Source organism: Caloenas nicobarica, chromosome 20, assembly GCF_036013445.1.
Source record: "Caloenas nicobarica isolate bCalNic1 chromosome 20, bCalNic1.hap1, whole genome shotgun sequence".
Classification (NCBI taxonomy): domain Eukaryota; kingdom Metazoa; phylum Chordata; class Aves; order Columbiformes; family Columbidae; genus Caloenas; species Caloenas nicobarica.
Window position 1 is genome coordinate 8,828,858 of NC_088264.1, and position 27,423 is coordinate 8,856,280.

At 35.5% G+C, this 27,423-nt stretch overlaps 1 protein-coding gene across 2 annotated transcripts in view; it reads right to left on the bottom strand.

Annotated features, from left to right (window-relative positions):
* Positions 1 to 27,423, bottom strand: part of KCNT2 (potassium sodium-activated channel subfamily T member 2) — a 110,601-nt gene that overhangs the window by 26,893 nt on the left and 56,285 nt on the right. For both annotated transcript variants that reach the window (XM_065648986.1, XM_065648985.1), the window contains exons 12-18: positions 23,074 to 23,137; positions 16,080 to 16,188; positions 9,270 to 9,378; positions 3,637 to 3,786; positions 2,388 to 2,617; positions 1,475 to 1,691; positions 38 to 143 (exon numbers count right to left, since the gene is read on the bottom strand). In XM_065648986.1, coding sequence (XP_065505058.1) covers positions 38 to 143; positions 1,475 to 1,691; positions 2,388 to 2,617; positions 3,637 to 3,786; positions 9,270 to 9,378; positions 16,080 to 16,188; positions 23,074 to 23,137 — 985 coding nt within the window. The remainder of the gene's footprint in view (positions 1 to 37; positions 144 to 1,474; positions 1,692 to 2,387; positions 2,618 to 3,636; positions 3,787 to 9,269; positions 9,379 to 16,079; positions 16,189 to 23,073; positions 23,138 to 27,423) is intronic.

Sequence of the window (27,423 nt, forward strand, 5' to 3'; positions counted from 1 at the left end):
GAGTGCAGTTTTATCCAGCAACAGAAACTCCCTGTACCTTATCTAGTCTTAGACAACAGAAGGGTACTTTTTCATGCAGAAGATGACAAAATGTGGGAGAGCTTCCAATATATGGAGAGTAAGGAGGATAGCCTTTGGCATACCTAGAACAGAACAAACATTTTTCAGTATAGCAAATTACTGAAACACGGTCGACTATACAACTATTTTACGCAACATTTATACCTATGTCTAAGGTTTGCAGTTTTCTGTAGACTAGCAGAGTTAAGTACGTGAAATGAACTATGTTTAATAAGGATTGAGGGAGTATATTTTGTAGCTTCAACCAATTTGATATAATTTGGTGAGAGCTATCTTGCTTTTGTGAACTAAAGGAATTTTGCTTGGCTTTTTTCATATAGACATTTTTTGGAAATGAGCTTACGTATCACAGTGTGCTGTCCTAGTGTTTTGAACGTGTGTACTGGAGACTTCTAAGGAAAGAAAACAGAAATACCTGTGGTACTTCCTCTCTTCCTTCTCCATTTTTCTTTCAAACACTTATCAAGAATGAGTGTGGTCACTACCTTCTTGCTTTAATAACATACTTTCAACATGGTTGGAATAAATTTTAAATGGCACATCCTCTTGCTGATGAGATGGCCTTTCTAATTGCCTTTAGTTTTTAATAAGAGGCCTTTTAAATCCTGGTATTTCAGTCTGCAGATTTAGGATGACTTGTTATTGCAGCTTTATGATCTTCCCTGGGATATCTCATGCTTGCCACTGTTGGAGATGGGAAACTGTGCTAGGCGAGCCACTGGCTTAATTGTGTATTTCAGTTTTAACATCGTCGTCAGTAATCCAAATAAACGTAACTGCTTATCTGCATGGCAGTTACAGGATTGAACCTTCTGGTTTTGTCTGAGTAATGCATCATTACTTTCAGTAACATGCTAACAAGCATTTTAAATCACATCTAATACTTTTGTTTCATACTGTTTGTTGGGGGGCGGTGTTTGTTTGGGTTGGTTTGTTTGTTTGTCATTCCTACATTTTGAAGTCAGACACTTATCCCCAGTGTTTACCTAGCCTGTTCAATGATTTGATTGTCGGTGCATTCTCAGGACAGAAGTACTTATCTGTTTACAAATTAGTTGGTGCCTGTCTTTATAGAGTGTAAGAAAAAAAAAAGGTCATAAAAATGCTATTAAAAATTGTAATACACAACTAGATCCTTATAACTGAGTATAGAAAATCTCCAACAAATGGAAGAGTTAATCTTTTTAAAATTATTTTTTCAAAATAGGCAAAATTACATTCTCCTAACAGACAAAACCATTTCATAAAAGGGAATCACTCCGTAACTGGCTTTTACGGGTCTTGCTTGCTACAACTGCTTGCTTTCATCTGTATGTCAAAAAAATTATCCATGCTGTTTATATAATAGTAGCTTTTCAAATTATGTTGTTTATTTTATACTTAATATACATACTCAAAGCCTGCAGAGGCTTCATCATCTGATGGAGTAGTTTCATCTTCTGACTGGTCACTCAGCAGGTCACACGTCTGAAGTGAGGACGCATCTGACACCTCCAAAACAGGCGCTATACTGGGCCGTCTGCCCTCCTTACCTCCCTCGGAAGGAAGAGCCAGCGTAGGTCCGCTGGACGTCCGGCAGCCCGTGTCTTGCAAATCGATAGCCACTGTCCCTGAAGTAGCGTTGAAAGCATTTTCTCAGTGTGGTTGTCAAATCATTAGAATGAGATTCCCATATTTAGTGGGGACTACCTGGCTACGTGGCCAAAGACTGAAAGCAATACTACATCGATTGCATTTATTACATTAAAATGTAACCAATATTTAAACCCGAGGAAGCCTTTTCCTGCAAAGTAGCACCACTTCTGACCAGTAATTTATATTTTCTTGTTAACTACCTTTTTAAAATCATACCTTATATAATTAATTCCTATTTAGATGCATCAACGACCTGTACATTTTTATTAAGCGAGGACAATTTTTAATTAAAGAAGCTTTTGAAAACTTATTACAAACAACCAGTTATGAATGACAAAGAAATTACCCATGTGATTTTCCCAGGTTTTTTGCCTTGCATACATTTTATTATTAGTTTTTTACACAACAGGCTTAAGCAGTTTAACTCCATATTGTCAAGTAAAAGAAAAACATAACCAAATTCCATTGGGGTGGGGTGGGGGGTTTATATCTTTGTTTTTTAAACATGAGGGCAAGTGTTTAATATTTTTTCTTTCTGCATAATACTATAATTTCTTCTGTATTCATTTAAATTATATTTTTTGGAATACACTGTTAAAAGCTTTAAAATGCACTATTCATTGAATAAGAATATATTGTGAGCAGGTTGGTTGGTGGTTTTTTTTACTTACCCATGCTGGCTATTATACTGTGTACGGGTAACCTAGAAGCTCCGTGATAAGATAATTTTGATTCATGTTTTTTTCTATTACTTTCTTGCTTCTTAAAAGCTGAATTCTCTTCTTTGGTGATATTTATATAAAAGCATATATCTGTAGAACTCATGATATATCGAGGACCTGGATTCAGCAAAATGTTTTTGTTATCTTCCTTTCTAACACCAATCAGACAGACTCCAAACCTTAATTAGAAAAGGAAAGGCATGGTTCATTTTGCATAGTCCCGTATATACCAGAATTACCACTGTCAAAAATGAACCTCCAGTATATGTTTATGTTTTGCAGATTATTAACATTTGCCGATTTTTGGATGACAAATACGTTTGAAAAATGTTGTCTTCCAAAAGGCCACTTCTGATCAAATACTTTCACGAGCTTATGAATCCCTAGGCATTTGAATCCAGCGTTTTTCTTAAGCTCCGTGATATTCCTCTAATGCTCTTGATTTTTTTTTTTTTTTTTTCTGTCAGATGAATAGTCTCTTCTGGCAAAATATTAGTAGAAGAATGGACATATAATATGAAAAAGTATTAATCATGTTAACCTGTTCTATTATTCATATGTAGTGGAAACCATTTTCGGAATTCATTTTTGCAATTGACTCCTAGAAATGTGTTTGATTAGTGACAGAAAATAAGGAATTAAAGCAAAAAAATCTTTCTCTCACTTATCGAGTACAAGAATAAACTCAGTGTTCAGGGTTTGATACATATATTCATTTTGTTAAGTAGATACAACTATACATTATTTGTGTTCCATTTGTATGTTCACCTTGCAGAGCAGCACTGAATAAGTGATGCGTGATCTGGAACCTTTAAATTGAACATTTTGCATGAAATGAACATGCGACAAAAGAGGTCAGATTTCCAGCTGACTCCTAAATTTAAAAAAAAAAAAAAATACGCTGACACCCTCCCACCCACACTTTTGTAGGTTGTTTTCAACACGGAAAGGGACTGGTATTCTCATATAACCTCTCCAGTTATCAGGTTTATCCTATATATCCTTCACATTCTATTCTCTTAGACTGAGCTGGCCAGATATTTATTAATTATTACTTATTAATTATTAATGTATTTATTAATAAACCCTGAAACAGAGTAATGTGTAATACTGTACCTTTGAATGCAGAGCTATGCTGCAGGCAAAACAAATAATTATTTATTTGAACATTTAATTGTTGATAGGAAAATAAACATACTTTTTGTGTGCATGGAAAGAAGCATATGTGAAGCTTTTCCCTTCATACTCAGCAAAAAAAGTACTTTCTTCCAGGTTGATATGATACACTTCATTACCAGAGCATCTGCCATACATTTTCTGCCACTGTTCTGGTGATTGCTGACTCTCTCTGAAACATGTACAGATAAAGAGAATAATTTAAAACTCAATGTAAAATTCTTATTAATCAGAATGGTATTTCATGGCAATAGAAACTATGAATGTCTGTTAGAAAGGTCCCATAGGCTAATCTGAAATAAATATGTGAGATCAAAGCTTGGTAATACTGTAAGTACAGAGATTATTTTAATGAATTAGAGAGCATTTTTCTGCTAAGTAATCGGCATATATGATTATGCACTTTAATATCAGGAGAGATATGGCAGAATTACTTTAAATTCACATCAGAATAAGTAGATTCATTGCAATTTAAAGATGACAGATGAAACCAACAGCATGCTCGTTCTATTCACAAAGGCAGTCTCTTCAGGTGCTTCACGGCAGATTTTCTGCATCCCATTTGAAGACAGGTAAAGAATCATTAAAATAACTTATGTAGGAAAGACTCATTTGGTTTAGGTCACTTTGTCTGTAAGACTTTTTTCTGCATTTGCTTATCGGTTATCTTCAGCATTTACCCCATTGACATTTTCAGTTACTGTGCCTTGTAAAAGTGACACGTATATACCTTCTTTAGTGCAAGAAAATAGATTATTACTTGAACTATATTAGGTATATAATCTTTTACTATATGTATCTAACATCCTTTATCCAAATGGACTATTAGTGGAAACGTTCCGAACTTCAGCTAACACTAAAATTTGCAGACTTGGGGCTTCTGTGAACTTCTTACTTTATTAAGTTTCATCTGGAAACAAGGTTCTGTCTGCATGAGTTCTACTGGATATAACAGATGCATATATATATGCATATATATATATATATATGCAGACAGTTCATAAAACTGACAAATGTGCTTGGTGTTTTGACACTTGGAGCTAAGATATCAAGATATTAGGACACATTCCTTTGTGCCCATTTATACATTTTCAATATCTTAACACAATTTCTGGTTTTCTTCAATTTACAGTTCTCCATTCTACATCTAGTGCACTGTTTGTCAATATTGTTGCAGTAAAAATGGTTTACTTATTTCCATCTTTTTATTGCAACAATATTAACAAACAGTGCACTAGATGTAGAATAGCAGAAGTAGAAATGCGATTAAAGACAATTTTTCCATCTTTCACTCCCCCTCCCCCCAAAAAAAGAAATATTCACCTGTTTAAAGTCTGCTTGGTTCCAGTTAGTTGTCTAAAAGCTTCCCATGGGGCTGTTCTGTAAAGATCACATTAAATTCAAGTCAGAAGGGCTATTTTCTTCCAATATTCCGTGTCATAATACCAACCCTAGTAAAGTCCTATTACTAATTAGATAACATTTAAAGATAAATGTTGAGATTAATAATTTAGATCAATAATAAGTTTAGAAATAAGACTCAAAGTAGAATTTTGGTGTCTTCCAGACTCAGGTTTTGAATTCCATAAACAGCCGAGAAGACAATGGGATTATTTACATCTAGTCTGTTTAATCTGAAAAGCAGCATTAAAGACTAAAGCCAGATCACATAAACAGCAGCAAACTTCTCCTTAATTTTAATAGCAAATTGATCTGGCCAAAGTTGCTTAGAAAAATGAACACTTTCCCTAGTCTCCTCACAAATCAATACCAGAAGATAAGGTGTTTCTAACTTACGTACATGTGTTTCTTTTAGTTTACTGTTTACCGTATCATCATTCTAATTAGGATAATAGAGAAGAATAATTTTTACTATGTTCTGCTGCTATATATTTGCTTCAATTTCCAGTAATTTCCCAGTGTAATTATGATTATCAGTAATGAGCTTGCATTATTGTCACACTGTTTCTTAATATAGGAAACAGATTCCCTATGGAATAGGTAGCACTTCATTTGTAAGAGTACAACGAACAGTAGGAACAACATTTTCTCTATGAACCGTTTAATTCCTTTAAAATGTAAGTAAGTTAGGTTAAGATCATAACTTCACTAAATTAACAAATGTTTAGAAGCTAGAATTTCAAAGCAGTCATATTGTGTCTTAATGAATGACTTTTCACCAAGGAAATTACAAAATAGCAAGAAATACTCTGGTCAGTTCCTTGATAATTTTCTCTGGCTACAAGTACCTAAAATACTGCGTAAAAAGAAGAGCCGCTCCTTGTGGAACGGAAGGGCATAGGTAGTCATTTGAATTTGGTTATCTGACATTCCCAGTCTCTATACTGAAGTTACTAAACTTGTGAGTCAACAGTTATGGGGCTTCTTTGAATGGAAACCTAAAGTAATTATGAAGAAAATCCTCCCAATGACTTTGAAGAAACTTTAAAAAGATTATCCAAGATGGGAAGCAGTTGATTCACTGCACTCTCCCCATAATCCAACTATTTTCTTTTTATGTCAGGAAGTCAATACTGACAGGTATTTAAAACTCAAGTCCTACATAAAGTTTAACGAAGGTACTGGTAGTAATCAGTATAATGAAAGGATAATTAAACAGGAACTAATGTGAAGGAAAGCAGTTCACTGTTAACATTGGAAGTCTATTTAACAAACACTCTTCATTATTTAGATCTAATTTAGTATTTAATTAGAATATAAATGCATGTAAAGTTAAATTTGTATTTGTAGTTTAATCTACTTTCACTTAATCTTTTTAATTCTACTTAGCCCAACTCAAATGTTCACCTGACTTCATCTATCATATGTATAAAAATAATTTAACTCATTTAAAAAATTAGCAGTTTAATCACCTGTTGTTCACAATTAGAAAACATCTAGAAAAGCCAAAACAATTACTCTGATTTATAAATAAGTCAAATCCAAAGTGGTTTTATGTCTGCAACACAATGACAGCCAGTCAAAGCTCAAACCCAAAACTTATTTTGAAAGCAGATTTCCCCCTGAAGACAATGGCATGCAGAATAATTTGTTTTACCAACAGTGTTCAAACACTATAGTCAGTGCAAATCTCAGGAGATACTTGTAAAGAATGCAGACTTAAAAGGAATTTTTCCTCTGAAACATTAGTGTATGCTCAATAAGAAAGTTTGAAAATAAATTTCTTCATTTAAGTGTAATACTTCTTAAGAGCAGATTTATTCCTGTATCTAGCTTTGAGCTTAATTTAGTTAGCAAGAGTTTAAATTATGGTATTGCACATAAAAATTATGAATAAAACAAGTAAAATAAGATTGATAAAATTGGGGCACTTAAGTGGTAATTCAGGAAAAAGAAATTATTTCCACATACTTAAATATTTTATACAATTTTTTCAATTACGTGTGATTACTGTCCTTTGAATTTAGAATATTATATTCAAGAAGCGCATACTTGTTGAAAATCAATGGTTAAATTTCTATCTGTTAAAGATCATCTTAACTAAATGTCCAAGGACACAAAGCTTCCAGATTAAATATGGCCTACGTTACACTTATAAGCAAAAAGTAAGCTCAAGTACATCATTACAGGATGTTTTTAACAGCACAGGAGGGTTTTTAATAGGATCAGAGCAGTTTAGCAAAAAAGATAGCTCTGTCCTCACTTCCTAATTTTGAATGTTAGACTTGGTTAATTTTATAATACATTGAACAGATTTGTGTACTTGTACAAAACAATGAAAAATTAAGGTCACATTAAATTAGACTTTTTTAACATATTCCAGCATTTCCAAGGGATTTTAAAAAGTTGTAAGGAATAAAAAGGGGAAAAAAAACCACCACCAGTTTAGGAATCATGTAACTTTTTAGCAAAAATGAAATGAAGTAGCAAAAATATTAAATTTGAAAACTTAGAAAGTCATATTTTGAGAGAGAAATACTTGAATTTTGAGTGTTTTATTTTTTAGCACTGTGAAGGTCAAGACTACTCAAATCTGAAATAGCTTTGAAAGGGTTTTTTTTGTCTAATGTGTCTGTTTTAAACTTTCACAGATATGGTGTGGTTTTAAAGAACAGTCATATCTATTCAACCAATTTGTCCAGTGTTAATACACATGCTCTCAGACGTCCAAAGTTTGCCATTTTTCACTACTTTGCAGCCCATCTGAAATTAATTGCTCTGATGAGTGCTGACTAAAGTAAAAGAATGACAACTAGTCATTTTCACTTTTCCAGTTTTCTGTATTTATACAGAAAGCTTGTGAGTTTCTGTAAGGATTCAAAGTAATGCTGACAAGTATTTGTGTAGGAAAAAAAAAAAAATTCTCGTGGTGTACAATGACCAGACAAGAAATCAGTTACTTTAACAACCCTGATCACATCAATTAATTCTAATTGAAAAACAAATAATAAATGCTTTAGAATTCTACTATAGTTACTTTGCCTCATAGTTGGGAATCTGTAGAAATGGTTTTGTGCTGATGGAAAATTCTCTGCTAGCTGTTAGGAGTATTACTCTTCTTTTACATATGTGTATGAAATAACTAAAAAAGGCTCTGTACTCGGTGCGTGTCGGATAATGACAGCTAGGCAGATGAAGAACGTATTTCACCATGATTCTCGGGAGGCAAGAAAACAGTATTTTGTTGTCATCTTATTAAGAAATTCTAGTGGACAGTGCTGTTAAAATCATCTTGACATTTGTTGTTCTTGGTAGTAAATGTTCTAGCAGTAAGTTCAGTTTTACCCATCCTGGGCACAGCGGGGAATACTGCAAATGCCATACAGAAAGTTAAGTAACTCTGCTTGTAAATATCAATATATTACTGGGTCCATGGTTACTTGAAAAAAGTATGGATTTTTACTAGACTCTCAAATGTATTCTTGCGCAGTTTATATGTACATATTCCATTTCTACAGGATATATCTATATTTGGATGTTTACTCTTTAATGCCTCTCTCTGCCCGCAACATTTTAATAAGAATACCTTATTATTCCAAGAACATTGCATAACAGAGACGTACTAGACGTGGTAAAATTATTTTGGTAAATATAGAGAAGCTCAGCTGTGCCTATGCAGTCTGTAGAGACACCGTAATTCTGTATCCCTTCCAGCAGTGTGGTTATTTTAAAAACCATCTCTTCACGTGTATGTTTGCTTGCTTCTTAACGTACAGGCATTGAATAGCAAATAATATTTTATAAGTTATCAGAAAAGCATTTCCTGAGCTCAATAAATAGGAATTTTTATATGTGTACAAAAATAGACCTTCAAACGAACATATTAAAATAGGTATTCTTGGGTCTTGTTGGTGTTCTTAAGTAGAACTGTGTGATAGATCCACAATTCAATCTACTGAATTGGAAATACAATTTTTTCATATCTTCTATTGTGGAAGTGGCACACCAGCATGCAACAAATTTTTAAATATTGGGGGGGCGTTTCTCTTTGAAATGATAATATCTTAAGTAAAACATCTTGCTATTTTTATCATGCAGAAAGTTCCAATTTCTTTTCAGAAACTGTAGTCGTCTGGGAGTCCAGGGTAAGCTATTTTCCAAAGAATATCAGCTATAATTTTACAAGGTGTTTTTTTGTGTGTGTTTTTTTTTTCTTTTTTGTTCATTTGTTTTTTAATGGTAGTATGTACTTACTGTCCCCTAGATGTATGAACCAGCAGTGTGATTAATGTAGAGGTAGCTGGGCATATACAATTCAGAGCTAGCATAGCATATTTGAATTCCTCTTCACATACAACATGATCTGTAAAAAAAAAAAAATATATATATATATATATATGTATAAATTGGTTTACAAAAATACCTTCCATTGAACAGAATTAAAATTTCCTTTCTTTGTCTAGGGAAATGATGAAGATGCAGACAATCAACATTTGCCTCCAGATCTTCATCTTCTACTTGAACCCAGAGAGCAGCTGTATATGACTTGCCCCATCTGTGCAGTCTCAGATTGCATGAGTAATTTTGCATCCAGTTCATACTTTCTGTCCTGCAGCTACCCCTGGAGAGGATGCAATGGCTCCGTGAATCCCACTTCCACTCTCTTGCTGCACTAGTTGTATGAATAAGCCATGTAGCATGGTCTAGTTTATATCACCTTCTGCAGTTTTTGTTTTCCCACCTTCTGCAGTTATAGAGACATGAAGCATTGTACAGAGACATAATTTGTGTTCAGGAAATAGCCTGCCTAGGATACTGCAACGCGGGGGTGCCGATCAGTGACTCAGGCTGAACTGGCTTGCAAACCAGTTATTTGGCAGTGGCTCTGGGATTCTGCACTGCACTTCAGTGTGTGATGTAGTTTTGACTAATATACCCCCAGGAACTGCTAACAGCTGATGCCTCCTTGCAATTTGGGCAAGGGGAGTGGTTGTTTTCCCTTTTCTGTTTTCTTACAACTTTGTATTTATTTTCACTCCAGTCCTTGTCTGGCTTTTGTAATGACAAAATTGTGCTTTGTTTTTGAGAGTCCTTTCAAGAAAGTATGTCTGCACATTAGTACTTGTTGTGATGGAGCAGCACTATAGACATACTTATTTTTTTTGTCTTGTCATGGAATTTAAGGGAGAGGAAGTGAGAAGAGAAAGCAACAGGGGCTTTACGTCTAGTCCTCTATATCGGCTTGTACTTAAAACTGCCGAATCTTCCGCACATGCTTTCAGTATTATAGGAATTTTTATTCAACTTGGATGGCTAGTGCTTAAAACTCAGATCACAGTTTAATTCTCTCCAGTGCTGGTAAGGGCATGAAAAGGAAATAGAAATTACTTTTTTATGTCATTCACATAACCTGACAGTATTAAAATAGATATAAGAAAGAATAAGCACAAAACTTACAACTTAAACTTCTTGTCAGTATAGAAACCTGAAGTCAAAAAGGTTTTTTCTAAGGTCATGAAGGCATTTATCGCGCAATAAGTTGTTTTTTTTTCTTCTGAATTTAATGTTTGGTTCAGTCTACATTACTTTCAATGGGAAGAGAATTTGCTTCTGATGAGAAAGAATAATACGAGTAGTACAGCTGATGATCAGAACATTGAGCCATTGCTGAGTGAAAGTAAGCAAATAATCTCCCCACCTAGATGTCAACTGTCTATGTACCTCTAGTTCTAGTTGCACTAATGTATCATTGAAATCCCTAGAACCACGTTACCTCTCTCACTGAGCTACATTCTAGTCAGAATTTGTATTACTAGTATAGCTCTAAGCATGCCACTTGCTGAAAACAAAAGTTCATACTTTGTATTCCTTCTTTTGAGATTTCTAGAGGCTTTTCAGTATCAGAATCATTCACTACTGAAAGGAGAAATTCGTTCTCTCATTTTCTGAAGATCAGGGTCTATTTAAATGCGATAGCGAAGGAACAAATTTAGATATCTAAAGACGCTGTCAAATATAGAACAAAATTATATTTTTCCTTCCCTAAATATATTTCAGTTAGAGCAATTAAATATTTCCTGCAGAAAACATTCCAGTCAGAAATGTGTTCTGGGCATTAATAAATCTATGTGAATCTTAAACTGGAGATTTTGAGAGAGCAGGGTGTAGTCTACTGCTCGGATGGAATATTTGCATACAATTACCATTAGTCAGATGGCAAAGATTTATGAAAGTGAATATTGACTTCCTGGTATGGAAGAAACGAGAATTCTCCATATTTTTGAATTTGTATACAATTTTGCCAAACGAAGTCCCCTTATTTGTTTAGAATGTTGTTATATTATAACTAATACTTTTGAAAATAGGAGCAAGAAAAAACATACAGGAAAATTACTTTGTCACCTGTTATTTCAGATCTTCTACTTACACCAAATTGTACATACTAACCTAAATATATATAAATGAATATGAATAAATCAGGGATGGCATAATGCAAATCAAAAGTATAGCTCAGACTTAAATCCTCCATATGTTCTATACTCTCTAACATATATGGTGGAGTTTTTGAATTGATTTTAGGTAAAATATCATGTTAACAGAGAATAGAGCACACAGCAGAGATTGCTGTCCTATAATAGTCATCTCGATCTCATGTGTAAGAGATTCACATTGTGTTGTCAAGTGTTTGTACATCAAGAGACACAGAGCTGGGACTTGTAGGACTATTTCCACTATTATTGTAGACTTTGACCTTAAGTGAGCTACTTATGCCCATCATAACTTTTTATGCATCTGTAAAACGGCTATATGAAAATAATATCCTACTTACTTCAGAAGCGTTTTGAAGCTTTTGAATTCTCAGAGGTACTTTGAGAACATCAGGTGAAAGATTCTTCAGTGATCTAATTACCGTGATTAGAAATATTGTAGCCTTTTGAAACATGAGCCTCTTGGCTGGAGTTAATTTCTTGTATTAGACACAGATCAGGTCAAAAATAACTCATTTCTCCCATTATGTGACAGATTATAGCTTGCCTATAACGTTACTGTGTTTTATATTTGTGTTCAGGACTTATTGGGGAGCTGTAGTGAGGGTTATACAGAATTTGATCTGGCGCTTTCTCTTCTAAAGTGAGTAGGGTGGCAGCTGGGTGACCTCCCACTCCTCAAGTCTGGAACATCAGGTCCTGTGGCAGTGGGTACTATGATCAACGAATTATTCATTCAGTGAGGCAGTGAAGCAGCAGAGGAAACTGCAATTTATCTTGAATTAAATATTAAATACGTCAAATAAGTTTACCAAACAGAAGTAGTTTGATTACATTTATACTAAAAAGAATTCCACCTAGAATTTCCAGAAGCTGTAGTTTCTGTTGAAAATATATTTTGACAGAACATTTGTTGCTAAGTCTGTCTCAAATAGATGTAGTAATGCCGTGTGGTGAGTTATGACTCCTGTAATGTTCTTGAAGAGAAAACATACTTAAAATACTGACTTATGCCTGCAGCATCAGCCATGTGGCAAGAATGTCCTAGACCTGACACAGTTATTCTGAGAAACTTTACTTTTGTCAATTTGATATGTTAACATGATCAGTACCAGACCAGATAGAGAAAAATGCCCATCCATTATCTCTAGACTATTTTTATCTGTAATTGGATAATCATCAGATGCATTCAATATCCATTTTGGTGAATCTGGACTATGTTCCTTTTGAATAAGCTACTGAAGGTTTAATGTCAGACTTTACCAATCTGTGCTAATTCAGTGGCACATTTTGAATAAATAGAGAATGTCAAAATGTATCCCCAGTCCCTGGAATTGTGATTATACATAATTTATGAATATTCTAGTTAAAGGTGATTAATTTATTTTCTAGCTAATATATAGAAGTTCAACTCAGAAAACAGGCAGTTTACCCCAGTTCCTGAGTCGCATAAAGATATTGTTCTGCTGTGGGCAATTTTCACTTTATTTCATGTTTGTGCTGAAACGCAAGGCCAGATGCATGAATTAAGGGTATATGGCCTTTTGTAGCCCCATGTGTTTGAAGGGAAAGCAAGAAGATTAAGAAAACCATATGTAACCACCAGTGAAGGAAAATGCAGTGTTAATAAAAAAAAAAGGGCATGTCAAGGCATTTATATATTTTAAATTACTAAGGAGTAATCAAAGCATTTTGGCTTAAGACTTAAGATGGTTAACAGTGGTGATACTGTGTTTCCTTGCCCATCTGATAACTGTCATGTTGCAGTGACTGTGTATTTATAGTGTTCACACCCTGACCTTGAAAAGGAGTTTGCTGGGATAAACACTTATGCCGTGTGCTTAGAAAATTCCACTGAATAATCATTTTCAAGCACAGAGAGGTATTTCCACTGTATTAATATAGGCTTAAGTTACCATTTTAAACAAAGTACCTAAACTCCACTGTAAAAAATACAAGAGAAAACACAAGATGCAAGGGTGTGTGTCTGGCATCAGGTGAAAAGAGGAAACGTTCCTTTCTGACAGGCCCTATTACCCGGTGCCACTTGTCTCCATTCTCCTGCTGTGACAACAAGAATAAGTTCTCGTACTCTCATTAAAGAGTGGAAGAATGTAAAAGTCTTGTCTACTGGATGGGAATAAATTACTTGTCCTGTATCCTGTTTCTGAAGCCTTGGGCAGAAAATCTTCAGGATGCTATTCTATGAGGAAATGCAGTCAGGGTCTCAATTTCAGGACCGTCTCATGCAACCTAGGGTGACTGGTCACCCTAATATAAAGCTCCTGAGAAACTAGGCTTCTAGTGCTTTATAAATTTTCAATGTAGTTGAAAGTTAAGCTTTTGTTAGGAGGACTATCTGGAACTATTTGCTTTTTTTTTTTTCCTAAATTCGGAAACTTTCTTTTTGACAGTTATAGTCTCTAAACCTGTGTGTAAAAAAGAAAAAAAGAAAAAAAATCCTATTACTGAATATCTCAGGGTCATAAAAATGCACAATATTGTTTTGGGAAACCTCCAGAGGAAAGGAGTCATTCTTTTAAAGGAATATAAAATTTAAAAGAAGCTTTTGCATTAAGGCGGCAATAAAGCGGTCCTGAATCGTAATAGGAAAAGCACTTAGAAAAATCTTCCACGTGGCTATGACAAATTTTATTCGTAAGCAGTCTGGACAGGGCTATAGTCTGCAGCCCCCACTGGTTATGTATTTCAGAGTGAAGAGGAGTTGGATGAGATGAATAACCAAAGCGGAGTCCTTGTTGGAAAATGTATGCAAACAAATGTTCCCATGACTCTGTCAGTGGCCTGACCATTTGCAGTAGGTAAGCATCCTGTGGTGGTGTTTATACCGTGTTCATAACCTTACCGAATTTAAAACTGCATTAAACATTTCCTGTGCTTTATATGAGTAAGACTACACTAATCTTGAAGGAAAGCTTGTAATTCTCTGCTTTTACTGCTGTGCAGCGTGTGAGGAAATGGATGCAGTGATCTCGGTGATCCATGTGAAATTCTTTGGGGATGTAAAGTGCTATATAAATATTTAGACTTCAATACAATACTACCGTAATTAATATTAGAGACGGCTAATGAGGCACAGAATATACAGAGTCTCCTCAAGGCCCTGAAGAAAGAACTACAGAACATCAAGGAAGGCACTAAGATACCAGATTGGTTAAGCTTAGTTGGAGGAAATATTACAAATGAGGTTTTGTGGTTTTGTTGTTGTTTGCTTTTTAAAAAACAAATGGTCTGGATTCTCAATCTGAGACAGAGCAGGTACAAAAAAATACCTATTTTGTATGCCTAGCTTCTACAGAGACAAGTCATTAAGAATAATGAAATTCTCTTAAAAATACAATCAGGAACAACAAATTAACACAGTTACCGATGGACAAAAGTGGCCATGGCTAGGGAGAAGAGATTATGTTCGCGCTGTGTGCTTTCAAGGGGGAGATGAAAAAGCACTATCATTTTTGTCACAGCATGAGTCTTATTCCCTGCTGTGCCATCTCATAGTTTGAGATTACACTTTTATAACTTCAGAACTGCTATTGATGCTTTTTTCCTTCTTTCCAACCTAGTGGTAAATTCAGTAGCTTTTAAAATTACAGCTTTAACTGTTGCTCTGGAATTGTTCTGTACTGGAATTTACTTTTCCATCACATTCTGGATGATGGAGGAGACTAATATTTTTCCATAGAGTTTTTTTGAATTTTGTACGAATCAGCAATCTTTTCTTCCTTAGAAACCCTTCAAGAAAACTGAATTTTCAAAATTACAGTTGAAAAGGAAAGCTTTGCTTCTACTTCAGAGGTATTTTTCCAAAGATAGGCAAAATGAGTTCAATATAAAAGTATTTGTGTGGTTTTGCACATGAGCATATACATGTCTGTATGTAAATATATATGTATGTATATGTGTATTTATAGAGAGAGAGACCTACCTACATGGCGCAGAGAAGCAGTTTGTCAAATTAAAGCTGGTAATCTCTTCTTATAAGAGAGGATTTGTTTGGATTTCTTAATATCATTTTGCGTTTTACGTCATAGTTTCCAAGATATGCATTTTATTGGAAATAGAATTATATGTCTCTCTCAAAAATATTTGGAAGTAATTAAAAAACGTTTTTCATACCACTTAGAAAAAAATCCAATGGGAAGATTTATTTTTCTTTCAGTTGTTCGTTGGATAAATTTGGCCTTTTCTGAGCAGATCTTCTCAAATACCCCTTCGTAACAGTATGTTTCAGTAGACAAAAGTGATTAAAAACAGATATAGCAAGCTGGAAACCTCCTTGGATCTATATAATTAAGGATTCACAATCTGATATATATAAAATAATTCTACTTTGTATGTTATGTAATATAAAAGAGTAATAATCCTTAAAACTGCTTTTAAATAAGACTTTAATGTAAAACATGTCATTTTAATATTGTTAGGATGTATACAGGCCATGTTATTAATCTGCTTCTAACCAGTAAAAATGCCTAGGGAATCTCACTTGGCTTGTGTTTATGAAACAAATTGCAAAGTACTAAGAAGCGTTTTCATATGGCTGAAATCTTACACTTACCTGCAAACTTGATGTGGAATTTATTCTCAGGTTTGAGTATTTGGACATACAAAGGACAATTTGGAGCAAAGTCTTTAACGGCCCATGCTCTCAGAATGGTTTGATGATCCTAGAATAAAGAGTATGAGATGATGACAATGAAATAGAAACAACCATGTTATATTAGGAAAACAACTCTTATCAGACTGACTCCTGAAGAAAACTCATTTTAAGACTATATAACACCAGGTGGTGCGGATGTATTATGTATATTACATATATTTAAATACATAAATGTATATGCACAGGCACAGACGACGGGCTGGCAGTGTGCCCTGGCAGCAGAGGAGGCTGACAGCATCGTGGGCTGTTTTAACCGGCGCACAGGGAGTAGATGGAGGGCGGTGATTATCCTCCTCTACTCAGACTGAATCTAGAGACTGCATCCAGTTTGCAGGCCCTCAGTAGAGCAAAACCAGATGGACTGAGTTCAGCAGAGGGCCACTGAGATGGTCAGGGACATAAGCAGAGGCCCTGTGAAGAGAGGCTGAGGGAATGGAGCTTGTTCCGCCTGCAGAAGAGAGGGCTTCGGGGGGTGTGACAGCCACCCCCAGTACCTGTGGGATGGGTATTGAGCAGATGGAGCCAGGCTCTGCGCAGCGATGCACGGTTGGAATACAAGAGACAATGGATGTCGGTTGAAAAGAGACAGGCAGGCAGTGGAACGGGATGTGCAGAAAGGCCGTGCTGTCTCCATCCTTGGACACTTCAGCCTAGATAAAGCCCTGGGCAACGTGGTCTGCGATGATAACTGACCCCCGTCAGACTAGAGGCCTCCTGAGCTTCCTTCCTACCTCCATTATCCTATGATCCTAGTATAATATATTCTGTTTGTTGGAATGCAGAACAGAGGGTTTGTTCCCAGAAATGTTCTACCAATAAGGTACTTTGTCTCTCTCCTACCTTTCTGCAGGTGTTGAGCATCATATAATTTGGAGGGGGTGGCATTCGGATGTGGAAGGATTATGTGAAAGCTTAGATGGTAGTGACAAGTTATGCTTAATTACTCAGGAATGATGTATTAGATATATCCAAAGAGACACAGAATCTAAATAACATCAGGACATGAGGACATCAGGAATTAAGAGTTTAAAATTGTGGGTAATTCTAAAAAAATATAAGCTCAATTAAAAGCAGATTTACATGTTTGTTCAACTAAAATATTTACAAAACTGACATAAGAATTTAGCCAGCTATTGACCAAAGGATTCCAATGGATTTCCCAGCCTGTTAGTTCTTCTACTTGTTGCAACTTCTCAAGAGTGAGTTAACCACAGGATGAATTTTGCTATCCCATAAAAGCAAAGTATGTGATAAGACATCCATATAGTGAATTTCATGAAATATGGCTAATTTCAATGTATCAGCCATCAGTTTTTATTTTTTTCAGAACTAAAAAGGAATATTTGAGAGCTCCATGTAGGAAGCAATTTTGGGGTTGAAATGCCTTGCCTAGTCATGAAATTGGTGGCATTAAAAGATAATGATTCATTATGTTTGCAGCATCAGCAATAAGATAATCAGACTCATGAACACGAGGGAAAATCTCTGCCTGGAACAGAGTGTAATTGACATTTTCAGACCACAATATTTTAATGTCAATTGAGATGTTAGCAAGTAATTATTCTACTAGAAATACTAGAATGGAGTCATAAGAGGAAGATCTTTTGAGGATGGCAAAACACAATATTTCATATTTTTCTTATTAACTGTTTCATAGGTGTAGAATTGCTGTGCGCCTTCAGGAGATTTCAGAGCTTGGATGTACACTGATGTAAGTTTTCCTTGTATGCAGTCACTTTTTCTTCAATTTTTCTACAGGAACTTATCCTCCTTGGTTTTGGTTTGTTTGTTCGGTTTGGATTTTTTTTGTATTTAGAGTTTCTTGCTGTTTGGTTTTAAGGGACTGAAATGCCAGCACGCTTTAGAAGTAGCAAATGGCTGGGTAATGGGATGGATGGTGGTCATACAGATATACTACAGGAGGAATAAGGGGTTTGGGAGTGGATTTGGGACAGATTTTAAAAGCCTGTGTTGTTGATGATGTTACCTAACCTTTTTATGCAGAAGGTGCCAGGGAAACACATTCAGAGTCACCTGCAGTGATGGTGTGGCTTCACTGTATAAGGTTTGACATTACCAGTCTTTGGATATATACCCTTCCCTTCTATAGCAATCATTCACAGACCACACTGGCTTGCAAAAGTAGTGAGAAAAGGCTGTTTCTTGTGTGCCACATGCATAGAAATATAGCTTATATTCAGTGAAATTTAGATGATTACAATTACAATCTCTTGATGATTATTTGGCACATTCGCATTTTTAACACCGCAAAATATATATTGCTTTCCGTTTGCTAACTCTTTTTTTGAAGAAGCAGTCTACAAATATGTAATATCTATAAAATGGTTACTTAAATGCCCTATATAGCTTCATAAGATCAACTCAGTGTATATGTACTGTTAATATAATAACCTTGCATTATTGTTCAGTTTTTCTCTTTTTTGTGTACAAAAGCTGATTATTTGGGTTTCTGTTTTTTTTTTTTTTTTTGCTCAGTTACTCTCCCAAATTCCACTCTGGAGAAGCACTCCGAGGAGAGAAATGAAAACATAGGTAGGCACTTTAATTCATTTCTTTCTGTTTTACAGATGTACAATTTCTATACTATATTTCTGTGACTTCAAAAAATGTTCACATTTCTCCCAAGTAAAAAGGAGGTATATATGTACATACTATAAACAGAGATAACTGGAACAAAATTATGCTTCTATTCACATTATAAAATATATGCTTCTTTGAGAGATGAAGGAAAATATGTGTTCTCTTCTGTGTGCTTTTCCACACAATGAATGGCAGTCAGTGATCAAAAATTACCACTGATACCAATGGTGAATAACATACAGGTGATATTTATGTTTATGTATCAAAAGCTGTAAGTTTTAAAGTGGGTCTAACAGGAATTTAAATCATCAGAACTTAAAGCAAGACCTTGATTTAATATCTATTTTAAAATAGTTCCGTTAATTTAATCTTTTTCTTGTCACACATGCTTGATAAATTAGTTATATCTTCCTGTGCAATGAGTCCATCTTGTGATGCTGTTGAGGTAGTGTAACTTAGATTACCAGTATAGTAGTGTTGTGCAATTTGATTAACGGAAAGGGGGAAAAAAAAGGTGCAAGCTTGAATCCAACCATCTCTGAATTTTCAGAAAGCATCAGAACAAAGCTGGCAGCAGTAGAAGTGGTCTTTCTTGTATTTAGACAGCCTATTAAAGAGATATCTATAGAATAATTCAGAAGAAACTTCTCTTCCCGCCTGTCTTTGGGCTAAAACAGCAGATGCATTGCACCTTAGTTTTGTGGAGCAATTTGATGTAGGCAGCCCATTGAAAGTCACTGGCCAATTTCATGGTGTGGCACAGAGTAGGCTTCTATACTCGCCAGTCAAATTTAAAAAAAAGTCATCCAGACTCAAGTACAATTTGAACTCTCTTTAAGAGCTGCGTCCTCCGGAATTGAAACAGATGTCTGTCCTGCTTACTATAGCAGATGAACAGCTTACATCTTAGTCTGGGATGTCAAAATAGCATCGGATAGAATAAAATTTGGCAGAGCTTTGTCTTGCTAGAGAAGAGAAAGTTTCTGGGAGGAGACTGGAAAGCTGACAAATGCCTGATGAAGTCCCTATTCCTCCAAGTGAAAAAGGAAGCAACTGACATTTTTTATAAAGTAACTGCACGTTACCTGTTATTGTACTTTTATTCTGAGCTATAACTGAGATCCATGGGTCAGAAGCAACACAGACTTTGCACTAACACTTATTAATTAATGAAATAGTAAGCAATAAACAGCCAGTGGTATCCATGGCAAATAAGTAGACCCTCTGCTGAGGACTGTAGCTGGAGAGATAAAAACCCTCATGCACTTTGAAATATCACACGAGTAACAACAGCTGTTCTGGTTGGGAATCTCCTCGATGCATCTGTTAACTTTCATTTTGACACCTGTCAGATTGTAGGAGAAGATCCAAGGCCCTCCTAACAGTTTGTCAGCTTCTCAAGCATAGCAGGGTGAAAAATCAGTTCTAGTTATAAAGACTGATACCGGGACGACAACTGAACTTCCTTCAGCCCAGTGAGAAACTGAAACTTATGTACTACATTACTGAAGTTCTCAGTTGTGACTAGACCTGGAACAGTGTAGGAAATCAAATTCATTTCTTTTTAGAGCTCTAGAGGGCAGTCTAATAAAACAAACAAAAAATTAAAACAGTCGTCCTGTTTTCTACTTGCAGTGCAAATAATTGCATTCCCTGTGAAGAGGAAATCTAAACAACAAAACCAGAGAAGTCACATCTTCTTTAAAAAAATTCAGGTGACACCGCCCCTGAGTATCACTGCTAGAGTGGAGATACTGTGCCGTTAGGACTAGCCAGTCATCCAACAGGGCTTTCTGTCCCAGACGAAGGTAACAGGATTGTGTCTTTGGTGAGATTTGCGTGTTTGTATGCGCCGGATACAATGATAAATGAGATTTGATAATAGACTGTACTGGAAGCTGAGATGTGCCAGGTACCATTTTGGTATTTCCTGGGGCACTCTGGGGGCAGAAAGGCTGCCTGGAGAGAGTTGTAGCTGGCCATGACTCTGAAACCAAAACTAGATAGTGCTGCCCAGAACGGCTGGAAGCTCCGTGAGTTCACCGTCTGCCGTGTAGGAATGTTCAGCAGTGCTGAAAATTGTCCTTTCTTTCTATAAATTCTGGGGAGGTTATGAGCAGAGATGAACAGCTTACCTCTAAGTGAATCCCGAGTTGGTACAGCTGTCCTTAAAACTGCATAAACATACCGAGTGCAACGTAAAGCACGTGCTGTGCTTGTATGGGATTTCTTGTTTCGAACCATTTCACAACTGTCAAGTGTATTTTGTGACATGAGATGTTGTAGCTGATTTTTTCTGAACTTCATGGCTAATTCAAGAAAGGCGGTTTGGCTCTTTGATATTTTTAAGTCTCACACAAGTTACTGGTATTTTCTCAGGTATTTGCAGGAACTCTTGCTTGTTCTTATCCTTAGGTACCCTAGCACCCCTGTCCTTTCCAAACAGTGCGCTCGCCTCACTTGACTATTCCAGGATTACTTGCTGCCAATTCAGTGGCTTTCGCTAGTGTGTTTTCAGGAGTCTATTGCTGATTAACCAAGTTCAAAGCTCTTATTACAGCAAGCTTGAACATTATAGTAGGAGCACAGATTTATTTCTCGGGGAGTTCAGTGGCTTTCTGCAAGTGATGGGTCCAGCATAGGGTCTTTAGTTTTAAATAAAGTACATTTTACAGCATGCTCATAGTCTAGAAAAAAATTACGTTATTTTTGTTAAAATTTGCTTCTGGGGGGCTTATTTGCCGAGCAAGGAAATAATCCTTCCTTCTTGCTAGCTGCAGCTTATGTTACTTTTTTTGTTCTTTATTCTAATAAACCATATGCGTAGGTATGGAAACAACTACGTTTTGATGACAGATGAAGTCATTGTAGCAAGATAGAGAATATATTATGAAATACTATATATATAATGCAAACACCTTGTTTCCTATGTTTTACTCTGTTTTTAAGAATCAGAAAAATAATTTCTATTTGTTTTATTGTAGCAGCAAACCAGTATTTTTTTAATTGAGATAGCTTAAAACGTAATTGCCAGTTTGATCTTGTTGGGTGGTTTGTAAGCATCTTAATTTGTGAATATTCAGACTTATTCTGATCTTTCTTTGGAGCTCAAGACTGAACCAAATAGGCAAGCGTGCAATAATACAGCATGCAGCGCATGGTGTGAAATTTAAAGTTCTGTCCATAAATCCTTCCTCAGTCGACTTTTTTCCTGAATGCTTGTGACTAGTAGGTAATTTCATTAGATTGAAGAGTTTTAGTTCATATTAAAGAGTTATTAATAAGAGTTTCAGTTCATATTAAAATTGTTTTATTCTTTTATCACAGATACATTCAGTATTGTATTAGAGGTTTTCCTTTGTAGACAGTAACATACCTGACAGCAAATAACTAGCAGCATGGGCAAAACCATAGTAACTTACTTGAAGAATCGTGCCTTTTTCCATATTTAAAATTGGTCAATATGAAAAATGGTCAAATGCTCTCGGATATATTGGTCATTTGGTATTAGTCACAAATTTATTTATTTATTTATTTATTTATTTAAATTTATTCATTCAGTCTTTAGTTTGTTAGTAGTAAACTTTCAATACTTCACTAGTTCTGAATGGAAACACCAATCTGTTGATATATATCTCTTTTCTGATTTATTAAATATAACTCTTTGACTTGGATATCTAGAGCAACCATGGATATTAGTCCAGGTAATCTGAATAAAACTTTTTTGACAGAGTATTAGTATTACCCTTCAGAGTGATCATTGACCAAGTTATCCATATATCTATAAGGTTTCATGATAGAGCTTACATGGTATTCTGCCATTGTTCCATAAAAAAGGAGAGAATGCATAAAAATTTATTTTATTCAGCAGGAAAACTGTCTTTTGAAACTACCGTATTCTTATGGTACTTTATTCTTAAAGTTCTGTAAGAATGTATAAATTCACATATTAAAAAAAAATAATAAAATGTGCTGTTAAATCCTAACTTCTTTGGTAGGTGGGTCATGTAATTTATTTTCTAGATAAATTAGAAGTATGTGTGTTATGTGAAATGAGCCATTACATCATGTTTCTTAAGTCTGTGAAAACCTAGCCTTATAGAATCCAATAGAAACCTTTTTGGTGTCTTAACTGAGACAAGAAGTTCATCCCACATGCAAAATCTCTGTGTAAATCAGCTGATTTTAATCTTCTGTTCACAGAAGAAGTCTGAGTCCCTGAGATGGAATAAGGGCAGTAAAAGTGTAAGTAGCATGCACATTTATTCTTAGTTATTTCTTCAAAACTTACAGCTGCTGTCCGGTCCACCTCACAGCGGCTACTCAGAATGAAACAAGCTTCAGCATCATCCATTCTAGAAGCGGGGAGAGACAAGCCTGTTACATACCAACAAAATAGTTCAGTGGACTTGTGTTTCACAGTTTATAGTCTTGTATGCTTATAAAAAGAGAATACAGAGAAAGTTTAGTTTGTCTGTTCTCATGCATTATCTGAATGTCAGCAGCAGTCACCTGGTGCACTAATTCGTGGCGTACCAGGACTTCTTGACTGGGTTCCGGGAAACTTTCTTTCCCTGATGCCAGAAGCAATGCCGAAGTAACAAAATCAGTGGCCTCAAACCAAGTTGATTTGCACAATAAATATTTATCTGCCATGAGTATACAAGGTGAATAAATAGTACCAGTCTTTATAGTGTGTAAGGGTATGACGTGTACAAGTTATTATTGATAAGAATGAATGAGATGGGGCAGATAACTTAACATAGACTTCTCTTGCCTAGTGATAGTAGAAAGATGGATAGATGTACTAGAATAATGCATTTGGGATAAATAACAAACATTTCTGTGCATGTATGCATCAAATGAATTAACTGTTTTCAGTTTGCGGTCTCTTTGAGAACTTTTAATGCCCAGTTGTTCTCTAGTGGGTACAATTGGTTATGTAATAAAAAGAGTGGTGATGGAAGTGCAGAGAAAAACTGTCTGACTGAAGGTTTCATCAAAGTCTCCTTTTCCTCTCTTGCCTCAGATCTTTATATCCTTCTCCACTGAGTCCTAGTACATGGAAGTAAAGAAATAAGGACTTGGTTGACCTCCTTGAGAAAAGTGGACTTTCTGGGCAAAGAGGCACAGGATGATCAGAATGCATTTCCTGAGAAGGGGAAAAGTGAGACAGAAGCTGGGAAAAATGAACAGGCACTCTCTGCTCGTTACAGCAATTCCACTCTGGAGTCTGGAATGGGACCTGAGATTCCTAAATCTTTGGTTTCTCTGCTGCTAGAAAATGGAATTGGTGGTTGTTAGTAACAGTTTAGACAATTGGGACCCTAGGCTGAGACTGAGAGCCCATTCTTTTAGGTATTATATAAACACAGAGCAAAAATAGAGCCTTTTTCATATAAGCTCTAAGTGACATGACAAAGGACAACAAAAGTATTTGCAAACATGGGAAGCAGGGAGAAATGGTGTGACAATACCTGAATATAAAAATTATCATGGTAGAAAGTAGTCTCACTAGATATCAGAGCAGAGAACTGTCTGAAGAGAGGACGTGATGGAGAATACAGGGCTTACTTTACAGATGTTTCTGAGAAATTCATCCTAGATTGAAGGGACAGCATGGGCGAAATCACGAGACTTGTATGTTAATCTGTTGTATGTGTGAAAGAGAATAGCATTATAGACTTATCAGAATATTACCACTCAGTAAGAACTGGGAGTTGCAGGTCAAATGAAGAATAAGGGGTCACTCCTTGATTCAATAAAGAAGAGTAAGCCAGGGAAAGCCTACAGTGAGGTAAAGTGGTGTTCTACATAAATAATATTTCCAGACTGTTCTGAAACAAGGGTTAAGGAAGTTGAGATTATATTTGTCAAGAACATAAATATAGTTTTAAGTGGGGCAAAAATGAGAGCCTGTGTGAAAAAACACTTGCAAGATGCAGGCTCAGTCTACACAGGATATTCTACAATATGATTCCAAGCTTAGCAAAAATTAAGATCTATTTACAAGTGCATGCAACTGAACTGAAGTTGATGAATTGATATCCATAATGTGATGTCAGATAGCTTGGCCAACTTTTTAGTTTTTGACTATAGAAATAGTGATTAAATTTGTATGATTTGTGTGAGATCATTCAGAGAACAGATAAAGAGAAGGACAAAGTCAGGTATTATAGGTTCCCCATAGGCATCTATCAGTAGGAAAACAGGGAAAGTTTCAAAAGATTAATGTACTCAAAATGGAAAAATCCGTGTAACAAAGGCAAATTAATATCTCCAAAATAGTAATGTCAAATGCAGCTGATGTGGAGAAGTGAAGACAGGAGGCCACTTCTGAGTGCTGATTAGGAAGAAATCATGGCAGCTGTATGAGGAGTTTCAGCTAAGCATGGGAGCAAAAGAAGATCAGGTCTTTGACAAAGTTGTAGGAAAGAGAATTCAGTGAAAATAGATGAGATTTTGATGAGAGCTGATGAGGTAACTAGGGCTGACAGTATATATAGATGATTTCATAAGGAAATGAAACCTCGTGTGAATATTCGCCTTTTTAATCAATTTTTTTTTAAAGTTCTTAAATCACTTCAGCCACAGACGGCAAGGGCAATAACCTGAGATTAACATCTCCGAATGTCATGAATTTACACAACAGAAAGACTAATAGCATCTATGTTAAAAACATTTATTAGAACTCAGAGTATCCTTAAGAGAGAAGTGTTATTAACAAATGATGTCTTAAAACCTGAAAGAGCTTTGTCAATTGCACCATTTTTATGTGCTGGAAAACAATCTGAGATCAAAAACCCCCCCAAAAAACCCAGCAAAACGAAACCAAAAAAAACCCTGGTAGTTCCCCTGCTTGAAGATGGCAGAAATTAAAGAGACTATATATTGAAGAGAAATTTGTGAAAGGAAAAAGCATAATATTAGTAAAGAGTGGACACAAAGAGGACTAAGATTTGTGATGGTTCACTAAAGAAAGTGGAAGGAGAGAAAAAAATATTTGAGGTCAAGACAAAACACCGAAGAAAGCTGTAGGGGAAAATAATTTAGCACGATAGTGCTGTTCACTTTCTAGAGCTTGTCTGCATGGAGAGTGAGAGCTCTTTTAATTAGTGACTGCGTTGTTTCAAATGCTGAAGTAGCTATGAAGTTCTCGGTCATGCTGATGAGCAGTGTAAGTATCAATGTGATTCCTTGTGACAGAATGAGTTCTGGTTTTTTTGTTAAAGCTGAGAACATGAACACTGTTCAGAGAACACCAAAAGTTTGCACAGTGAAGCTCTTGAAGGAAGCAAGACAAATATCATGTGTGTAAATTCAAATCGTGTACTAGGGTACATAAAGAAAAATACAGTCTAGTTAAATATTTAATACTTATGCAGTCAGCCAACTTTTGGTATTCCCTTACTTTTTAGTGTGACCTTTATCAGGTTATTTTGACATTGCATTTCAGGTATAACATATGTATAATTTTTGATAATTAGACATTTCTTGCATATTTTGGTGGTGGTGATAGTAACCATTCGTTTATTTATAACAAGAAGCTTACCACGTGCCTTGTTATCTTCTCAGTACATTATGTTCTCATTAAAAAGAAATACAGCAAATGTTTTAGGCACTGAGATATATTTCATATTAAATGTTCTATTAAATTCCCGCTATGCTTCTTCCCTCAGGAGAGGCTGAAAATTATTCTCTGAGAGGTACATTCAATTACATGTGCTGCAGGAAAAAGCACAGTTCCACAGCTGATTACCTCCAGGTTATTATAAGTGAAATGCAAGATTATCTTTAGGGAACAGCCTAATTCTTATCTTCTAATGTGTAGAACAAGCTACCAGCTATATCCCCACAGGAATTCCTTCTTGAAATCAGCAAGAAAGGAAAAAAAAAAAAAAAAAAAAAAAAGCAAGCAAGCCTCTCCCTAAAAGAAAATTCTTAATTCTGAAAAAAAGATTTATTGAATTTTCAAATTTTAAACAGATATAGCAGTAATTGTTTATTCAGTGGCAGAAATCTGAGAAAGTAACACTGTTCACTAGACTGCTAACAGATTAGGTTATTGGAAATAACTCCCCTGGGGTAAGGAAGGCTGAATGACACAAATACTCAGACAGGTACTGGCTTAATTTTAGATATCTATATTAGTTGCTAAATAAATTCTTATAAAGAACAACACATATAAGCGAAATCTGTTATCTGCAAGAATCACCTTTCTCTCTCTTTGGAGAGTTTAAAGAGACAATCCTCCTATGTTAATTCCACTGTGAATTCCATCACACCTTCTAGTGATTGAGCGACAGTGGGGGGAGTGGGGTGCGGTTAGGAACTGCGACTGAAGTGTTTTGATTAATGTCATTCACTATTAACTGGCAGAGTGGATTTTGTAGAAGTGGTGGAAGTATGTGGTAAGAGGAAGGTCCTGAAAGAAAAGTATATGGAGGTATAGTAGAGTAGTTGATTATACTACCAGGCTGAACTTGGAAAGAAAACAAAACTGTGCAATGGGTTCAAAGTGTGACAGTTAATTTTGTTACTTTTTTTTCCCTTCAGTTGGTCAGAAGAATTAGCATCACATTTACCATCTTTGCTCAATGGACAGAAACAAATTCTAGCAGTTTTGGAATTTACTGTGCTG